The sequence below is a fragment of the Mytilus trossulus genome, chromosome 7 (assembly GCF_036588685.1).
Source record: "Mytilus trossulus isolate FHL-02 chromosome 7, PNRI_Mtr1.1.1.hap1, whole genome shotgun sequence".
In the NCBI taxonomy this organism is placed as follows: domain Eukaryota; kingdom Metazoa; phylum Mollusca; class Bivalvia; order Mytilida; family Mytilidae; genus Mytilus; species Mytilus trossulus.
This window is the reverse complement of record NC_086379.1, coordinates 63,798,980-63,808,793: the sequence shown is the minus strand read 5'-3', so window position 1 is coordinate 63,808,793 and position 9,814 is coordinate 63,798,980. Positions and strand designations below refer to the sequence as shown.

The window sequence follows — 9,814 nt, the reverse complement described above, 5'->3', positions numbered from 1 at the left end:
ATAAATATTTTTTCTTAAAAGCCTTATTACTTGTAAATATGCATTTGAAATAATATCTGAAATTCTGAATTTTAATATATTGTTTTTTTCTTCACACTATATTAGTGGTAATCATATCAAAATTAATGCATGTCATTTTTTTTATGATATTAAGCGGCAATAAACAAATAGGTCATTAAATGGGACGACATTATTTGGATCTTAGACTTAGATGGTACAAATATGTAACCTGCTTGACACATGTTCATAAAGCAAGTGCAACAATATGAACTATTTATATAATTGAAATATTTCGATGTCTCAATGATCTTTCTTCCAAAATAGAGTTGTACCTGCAGAAACCTCTGACATCTGATATATAAACCTGGGAATTTTAATGAAGCTAAAAATCAATTATTTTAAAAAAGCTTGAAAGACTATTTTAATTTGTATTCAGGCTTGAAATCCGCAAGCCCATGCATAAACATATCAAGTTGAAGGGCTTCTCTGGGTGTGGGAGTTTCCTACAGGGGCGGATCCAGGACCTCGATGTCTGGGGGGGGGGGGGGGGGGCACCATGAACAAAAAAAACATTTTTTTTTTATATATATATATATATATTCGAGTGTGAGTGGGTGCTAGGTGGGGGGGGGGGGGGTAAGATCAATGTTTCTATATTTCGATATGTTTTTTAAAAGTAGTTGTTTACCTTTTCACTTTACTTGATCTCTATTATATTCGACTTAAACATGCATCAAATATTTGCCACTGGACGTTTAACAACCATGCAACAATCAAACAATATTTTCTTTATATTTCATCACCTCTATATTCTCTTGTCTATAGTTTTTGGCGTCGCTTCTAGACTTACTGTTTTGCACATCATTCTAATATCTGCAAAACACCTTCATATCTTCATAAATGGCGACCTTTTGCATGGCCTCATATATGTAGATGGTAACTGAAACAATAACAATAAAAACAAATATAACAGCATGCTTCAGCTTTTAGAGAAATGTATAAGTCCTAAATTCTGTTACAAACTAAATTTTAACGAAAATCAAATAGCATTTTATTAATGCTTTTTTAATAGGAAATGTCAGTTTATTTTTCCTGGACATGGGGAAAGCATTAGGGGAAAGGGGAGGGGGAGTAAAACAAATTGTTGATTTCCCTTGAAAATAAGGGGAGAATGAAATATGACATTCTGTTTGAAAAACATATCTTCTAAGTTATCAAAAAATATGCAGTTTAATTTGTTGCTGAATAAATTCACAAAAATAAAATTTTGGAAAAAATGTACATCATTACAGGAAATGTTTATACCTTTTCTTCAAATACACAGATCAGAAGTTTCACCTGGTAATCGATCTTAATCAGTATTGTATTATAAACCAATACAAATTTGTACTATTCCAATCAGTATGTAAATGTATCTGACCAGAGACATATAATACAATTACATAAAAGCTTTTGCATAGATACATAACACACAGGTGTCAATATTTACACACCCACCGATAAGTTGTCATAAATCATGCATAGGGACGCTGGTATAAATTAACGGCCAGTTTAAGAAGTCTGATCAAGCTGTGACAATTTCCGCACTAGTATGAAGTTTCAGTAGCAATAAAATCATGTTCGAAACAAAATTGGTGACCTGAACTGGGGGAGGGGGGGGGGGTACGTGCCCCTTGTGCCCTATTATTAAAATAAATAAAACCTATTATTCTATAAGGTTTGGGCATTATTGATACTACTCCAAAGAGAAAATCTTTAAATGGAAAAATAGAGATAATATGTTTTGGAATGGAATATAAAGATCCATGTTAACCACAAACACATATTTTCTTATTTTCTATTACCTATTTATCTTAATATGATTAAATCAATTTACTCTAATCACATTTAAGGGAAACGACATTTGGTCTCAAATTTTCATATTGTTTTCTTTCTGCAGTTGTCTATCCCAATAAACATGATAAAACATATAATATACTGGAGTTTTTTTGTGGGTTTTCTGTTACTCAGTCTTTACTTTTCTATGTTAACTATTTTTGTCTTGGTCGTTTTTAGTTTTTTAGCAATGGCTTTGTCAGTTTGTCATCATCTATGAGTTTGAATGCTCCTTTGTATTCTTTCACTTCTCTTTTATCAAGATACACTTACATTTAATGTCTAAATGAATTTGTGACAGGCCTTCCAAGATAACACACTGTCATTACTGTCAGACATGTCCTCTTCTCACAATGAATTACGCATCTTTACCGTATGGGTTTTACTGCTTTAAAACTATGAAGTGTAGGGTTTTGACTTTTGAGAACAATATGCTAATTCATTTTTTTACAATTTTATAGAATCATCCAAACATTGAACAGAATAACAAAGATCAATATCCAATTCACCATATATTACTAAAATCCACAATTTGAATTATCACCTACGGAAAAAAAATCATTTACGAAATTGCTGACTTTGAACAGATATATGAACATGTGGTGACAGTATGAATTGATTTAAAATAATGGCAGATTAAAAACAAAAACAAAAACAAAAAAAAATCAAAGTTATCACAAAAGTGTCAAAGTATTATTTTGATAGAAATTCTAAAGATGTAGCAATGCCTTTTTAATGTCAACCTATAATTTCAGACTGACAGATTTTGATAATTCATAGTAAACAATGGCAGCAAGGAGAGGAATAGGGAATATGGCACAAAGAACATTGATGGTTTTGATAGATCTTGATGAGACCTTGGCAGCATTTGAAAAGCATTTCATGATCAAGTTTAGAGAAAAATATCCTAATGAACCCTATATTCCAGCAGAGAAGAGAAACACATTTTATATTGCTGATCAGTATGATAAACTGAATTTTACAGATGATAGTGTTAGAGTGAGTGATTCCTGTATATAAAATCATTTAAACTTTTGTCTCATTTTATCTAGAGTGAGTGATTCCTGTATATAAAATCATTTAAACTTTTGACTTATTTTATCTTTTTATGTTGCCTCAATTGTGATAAAATAGTCAGTATAAATGTTGGAACATATAACATTTTAAAGTGAGATGAAAAAAAGGGATTTTAAAACTCATAATTCTAAACATGGTTAAAAAAGGAAAAGACAAACAGACTAACAACAGCTCCACAAACATAGCATAGAAAACTAAATATTGAACCACATGAACCCCACCAAAAACTGGGGATGATATCAGTTGCTTAAGCAGAACAAGCAGATTCTGCTCAACATGTAGCATTCATTGTGTGGCTCATGTTAGTACAAACTCTGTGATAAGTCTAATTTAGGGAAAAGTGGACAAGATTATATTGTTTCAAGGTGGAATAAATTTATTATGATCAGGATCACAGCTTTTGAAGTAGTGCATGATGTAATTGAAAATAAATGAAATATTCAAATAAACACATTCAAAAGGGAGATAATACATAGGTGAAATTTATGCATTAAATTTAATCTCTTAAACATTAATTTCAAGTGCAGATTGAAAGTCTGTTTTAGAACTAACGATCATTTTATTTGACTAACTAACATTTTATTTGTTTATAGCTTGGATTAAAGAAGATTTACAGGAGTGAACATTTTTTCCGTGATTTACCAGAAATAGAAGGTGGATGTGATGCTGTAAAGGAAATGGCAGAAATGGAAGGGTAAGAAATATAGCATTCTCAATTTTATTTCTGATGTGTATATTTACTGTCTCTTTGATGTATAGCCTACAACTTCTTTGACTAAACTTTGAAAGGTATATGTGATTTACTAATTAACAAAAATGTGTCCAAAGTACATGGATGCCCCACTCTGACTATCATTTTCTATGTTCAATGGACTGAAATTGGGGTAAAAACTCTTAATTTGGCATTAACATTAGAAAGGTCATATCATAGGGAACATGTGTACTAAGTTTCAAGTTGATTGGATTTCAACTTCATAAAAAAATACCTTGACCAAAAACTTTAACTTGAAGCGGGACAGACAGACATATGAACAAATGAACAAACAAAGAACAAACGTACGAAAAAATGGATGGATGGACGAACAAACAAAACAGACCCACAGACCAGAAAACATAATGCCCTCTTTCTAACGAGGTAGGGCATAAAAAATGAGGCAACTGTTCTTTTTTTTATGAGATTGGGCCACTGTTAATAAAAATATGTTGTAATTCTGAAAAAAAGCTAGTTTGATAAATCTTTTAGTCACCTGTTTGTAGATGAGATCAGGGATCATGCTGTACAAACTGTGTTACTCACCATTTATTTTATCTGAGTGAAAAAACTTGGCATTTATTTTATCTTAGTGAAAGTGGCTATGAGTAATATTTGGTCCGATAATATAAAATGTTCCTTATATGTAATTGCTTAAAATATACAACTTCAATGAATAAGAAGATACCAAGATGGTGATGCAAGTTATAAGTAAAAAAGTAAAAATACCATGGCCTTGAGAAAAAAAAAGAAATAGTAAAAAAAAAACATCACTCAGAAATCTAATGGTAATGCAACAATATCACCATTAAAAACTCTATACTGAATCTCTATCATCAATTTCATCCTTGCTGAGGTCCAGAAATTCGATTGGCTCTCTGTATTGAATGGATTTGTCAAAGAACAGTTGATAACTAAGGAAGAAAAATCTGGACTACATGTATCATAACAAGAATTGAGAAATATGACTTCAAATTATTTTTCAGTGTTGAAGTTTTCATTTGTTCTAGTCCACTATTCCAGTACAAATACAGTGCACCAGAAAAAGTAAGTACAGTGCTTTTTTCATGCATGGCTGAATTTTTAACGTTTTCTCTTTCTTTACAAACATTTAAATACTAGCTTTACTATACTTGTCCATACTACAAATCCTCTAAATATTTGAATTTGTAGCAAGAAAGTCAAATATATTTTAAATAACTTTGATCTGAAACGGATCATATTATTGATTGATTGATTTTTGTTTGAACAGTGATAAAGATGGGTTGAGGTTAAACCCTAACAGAAAAGCCAAGGAGAACCCCGTTCTTCATCAAATCAATATATGTAAAAGATTAATGACTTACGAGCAGTTTACATATGAAAGTCTTACATTTACAGTATGAATGGGTAGAGAAACATTTGGGACCAGATTGGATTAATCGGCTGATTTTAACGAGAGATAAAACTATGATTAATGGAGATATTCTGATAGATGACAAGAGCAATATAACAGGTAAGTTCTGCTTCATTGATCTCTATACATATAAAAAAGAAGATGTGGTATTATTGCCAATGAGACAACTTTCCACAAGAACCCAAATGACATAGAATTTAACAACTATAGGTCTCTGTACGGCTTTCAACAATGAGCAAAGCCCATACTGCATAGTCAGCTATAAAAGGCCCTTACATGACAATGTTAAAACAATTCAAACATAAACTTAAGGCATTATATATGTACAAAAAATGAATGAAAAAAAAAATGTAAATCATCAACAAATGACCACTGAAATACCAGCTTCTGACTTGGGACAGGCACATACATACAGAGTGTGGCAGGATGAAACATGTAAGACATGTAAGTGGGATTTCAAAACTCCCCTAACCTCATTGCTTAATTTCTTTTCGAATTATGTGAGGACATATACCTTTCTGGAAATAATTCTGACTGCCATGTAGATGTTTTTAGTTTTTCATTGGTTAACTTAGATAAAAAATGAAAAATTTTGGTTTGGTTTAATGTTCTCAGCTTTTGATTGGTTGATATTTATAAGATCATATTGTTTGATTTTTTATTTGTTATCAGCATTATTTTTGGTTGTCAAAATTACATTTTTTCATGAATATGCCTTTTAAGCTTACCAAGTGTTATATTGTTTATTTATCATGGTTAAAAGCTGTATGGTGACTTTTACAGTTATTTATCACGGTTAAGGGCATACGATACAGTTTTGATCCTGTATTTACAAGTTGCATATAGGCTATTTTTTACCTGATTAAATCAAATATGTAATAAAAAATATACCTTCATGTACTTCTTTTTGAGTAAAATGAGGTCTAAATTTTGTATATTTGCTCAAAAATCAAATTTGTGGCTGTAATTTCTTTTTCGAAAGAAAGACATTACTTTTTTGTTATAAAAGATAAACACAAATTGTTTCTTGTTAAATAATCGGTAATTTCTGTATTTTATAAGTATTCAAAAAAATTATGCATTTTTTATTCAGAAATAACTCATATTTATCAAATGTTCATGATTTGAGGAAAATACGTCATTGTTTGCTGCATGTTTATCAAAATTAAAAAAAATCCTCTATTTAGTTTTATAAAATTTGGGTCACATAATCTCCCTGCAAAATGAAACAAATTGCTGTTTTGAAAAATAGGGGTCCATGAATTCCTTTTCAAATTAAATTAGTTTGAATGATAAAAATCAGTCGAAAAATGCATCTTTTCCCGACTTGTCACAGTTTGACGTCGCGAAAATAACATTTTACGTTAGCAATGTCATTACCTTCCCTGTAACTGTATCGTATGCCCTTAAAAGCTGTATGGTGACTTTTACAATTATTTATCATGGTTAAAAGCTGTATGGTGACTTTTACAGTAATTTATCATGGTTAAATGCTGTATGGTGACTTTTACAGTTATTTATCATGGTTAAAAGCTGTATGGTGACTTTTATAGTTACTTATCATGGTTAAAAGCTGTATGGTGACTTTTACAGTTATTTATCATGGTTAAAAGCTGTATGGTGACTTTTACAATTATTTATCATGGTTAAAAGCTGTATGGTGACTTTTACAGTTATTTATCATGGTTAAAAGCTGTATGGTGACTTTAATAGTTAATTATCATGGTAAAAAGCTGAATGGTGACTTTTACAGTTATTTATCATGGTTAAAAGTTGTATGGTGACTTTTACAGTTATTTATTATGGTTAAAAGCTGTATGGTGACTTTAATAGTTATTTATCATGGTTAAAAGCTGTATGGTGACTTTAACGGTTATTTATCATGGTTAAAAGTTGTATGGTGACCTTTACAGTTATTTATCATGGTAAAAAGCTGAATGGTGACTTTTACAGTTATTTATCATGGTCAAAAGCTGTATGGTGACTTTTACAGTTATTTATCATGGTTAAATGCTGTATTGTGACTTTTTTACAGTTATTTATGATGGTTAAAAGCTGTATGGTGACTTTTACAGTTTTTTGTCATGGTTTAAAGCTGTATGGTGACTTTTACAGTTATTTATCATGATTAAAAGCTGTATGGTGACTTTTACAGTTATTTATCATAATTAAAAGCTGTATGGTGTCTTTTACAGTTATTTATGATGGTTAAAAGCTGTATGGTGACTTTTACAGTTATTTATGATGGTTAAAAGCTTTATGGTGACTTTTTTACAGTTATTTATGATGGTTAAAAGCTGTATGGTGACTTTTACTGTTATTTATCATGGTTAAAAGCTGTATGGTTACCTTTACAGTTATTTATCATGGTGAAAAGCTGTATGGTGACTTATACTGTTATTTATCATGTTTAAAAGCTGTATGGTGACTTTTACAGTTATTTATGATGGTTAAAAGCTGTATGGTGAATTTTACAGTTATTTATCAAGGTTAAAAGCTGTATGGTGACTTTAACAGTTATTTATCATGGTTAAAAGCTGTATGGTGACTTTTACAGTTATTTATCATGGAAGCTGTATGGTGACTTTAACAGTTATTTATCATGGTTTAAAGCTGTATGGTGACTTTAACAGTTATTTATCATGGTTAAAAGCTATATGGTGACTTTTACAGTTATTTATCATGGAAGCTGTATGGTGACTTTAACAGTTATTTATCATGGTTTAAAGCTGTATGGTGACTTTTACAGTTATTTATCATGGTTAAAAGCTGTATGGTGACTTTTACAGTTATTTAACATGGTTAAAAGCTGTATGGTGACTTTTACAGATATTTACATCCTCATCATCTGTTCTCTCATGGATAGTTGTCTCAAGATGGTTTTGTTTAAAATAATACAATCTCTCTTTTGGTTTTATTTAGATGAACAATGTGTGGTCTGTTTGTTTGGGTTTTTTTTGTTTGTTTTTTGCATTTGATAGATTTAATTTGATATACTGCGAGGGGTTGCTTGTTCATAGTTTCTCATTGAAGTTACATATACAATGTAATTGAATTATTACACCAACTTGCTTTTTTATTTATCTTGGAGTTTGCCAATGTACTTGTATAAAGAAAAGGCACCCATACCTACAGGTTATATCAAACAAAAAGAACACATTTCAGTATTTCCAGATTCTTATTACAAAGTCACATAGTGATACAACCTGAGTTTTTGTCTTATATATCTAGATATAAGAAGATGTGGTATCAATGAGACAAATTTGCATTCAAGTTGCAATTTGTAAAAGCAAACCATTATTTATACAGTTAGAAGTTTATTTGAGATTTATGTCTCTTTTATGTTTAGTCTATTTCTTCCCCAACAGTATGCTCATTAAAAAATACCAATTAATTTTTACTATTGAATTTTCAAATGGAGCTGGTTTTGAGTTTTGTATGAAAAGATTTCGTCAAAAATATAGAAATCTTTAAATTTAGCAGTAATAGAATTTGATATTATTCATTTTAATTGAACTACTGAAAAGTGGAAAATTTTCTCAATTTCTTTTTGTTTATTAAACTGAAGACAATGACAAATATTCGAGAAAAAATAACATCATATTCCCACATTTAAAGAAAGAAAGAAAATATCACTATATGATTATATTTATACAAAAAGTAAGCCACCAATACATGTCCCTTTGATCTTTTATTGATTGTTTGCACCAATTAAAGGCCCATTGAAAACCTTTAGAATTTATCAGATTAATTTTATTTTATTTTTATTGTTTTAGGTGCAATGAATCATCCTTCCTGGAAACATGTTTTGTTTACTGCTCCAAATAACCAAAATATCAAAATTAAAGGAGATAAGTTACGCCTTAACAATTGGACCGATGGAACTTGGAGGACAATGATTGAAGATTTTAAGAAACGACTTTGATGTAGACTTTACTTAGCTTACAAGTAATTTTATTGGTTGCACATATCATGCACCTCTTATTACACCCTACCAGTACCCCAAGGGAGTATTTAATAGACCTTATAGCTATTTGGTAATTTACAACTATTGACCAGAGAATCTGCGCACTTGAACTATTGATGTCATACAGCAATTACTTTTTGTTTGAGGTGTCAGACTTTTCTATTGTGACATCAACATTTTACAGGAACCTTTAAAATGTCCAGGAATGGCTTACAAAAAGGAATAAGTTGTATTGGTGTTTAATTTGAAATTAATTTTCTATATATTTTTTTTGACTTTACATTTTGATTATTTTTTTGTTATCTTTGAAGTTGACATTTTATCAACAGATTATTTACTGCTATTTTATCTTTTATACTGTTACAAAGAATTGATGATTTGGAATTATATACTAGTACATAGCTTAGATTTGTCTTATTGTCAGTATTATCAAAAAAATTATATAAACATATAAGGAGATTTGGTGTATATGTCACTGAGATAGCAATCCAGAAAAACTTCAAACTCAAAATTCTCCAAAGATAACTATTGGTTATACATTATGTCTCAATCTTGCATATGAATGAGTAACAGTATATTGATTTGAATCCATAATATTTTCAACAATATGATTTGTAAATTTCAAGATATTTTTAAATACCTACCTGTATTGACAATAATCTTCTACTGCTTTTTTTTTAGTCTGCTACTGACATAGGCAAAGCATGCTTTGGGGGCATTAGCCCCTTTTCCCACAATTTCACCTGTA

At 30.2% G+C, this 9,814-nt stretch overlaps 1 protein-coding gene across 2 annotated transcripts; it reads left to right on the top strand.

Annotated features, from left to right (window-relative positions):
• Positions 1 to 150: 150 nt before the first annotated feature.
• LOC134725538 (5'(3')-deoxyribonucleotidase, cytosolic type-like) lies at positions 151 to 9,468 on the top strand. 2 transcript variants are annotated; one of them, XM_063589440.1, is made up of 6 exons: positions 151 to 214; positions 2,631 to 2,874; positions 3,546 to 3,646; positions 4,690 to 4,750; positions 5,084 to 5,198; positions 8,876 to 9,468. In XM_063589440.1, the coding sequence occupies exons 2-6, from the start codon at positions 2,662 to 2,664 to the stop codon at positions 9,022 to 9,024; spliced, it is 639 nt and encodes a 212-aa protein (XP_063445510.1). In that variant the 5' UTR covers positions 151 to 214; positions 2,631 to 2,661; the 3' UTR covers positions 9,025 to 9,468. The 2 variants fall into 2 exon arrangements, with proteins under 2 accessions (XP_063445510.1, XP_063445509.1); XM_063589439.1 differs by having other exon boundaries at positions 161 to 251.
• The last annotated feature ends 346 nt before the right edge of the window (positions 9,469 to 9,814 follow it).

Bases quoted from the DNA above. Each gene is read 5' to 3' on its own strand.
- LOC134725538 (XM_063589440.1), top strand. From the start codon at position 2,662: ATGGCAGCAAGGAGAGGAATAGGGAATATGGCACAAAGAACATTGATG. The intron at 3,647-4,689 runs GTAAGAAATATA...ATTATTTTTCAG, and splicing joins GAAATGGCAGAAATGGAAGG to TGTTGAAGTTTTCATTTGTT. The intron at 4,751-5,083 runs GTAAGTACAGTG...TTACATTTACAG, and splicing joins AATACAGTGCACCAGAAAAA to TATGAATGGGTAGAGAAACA.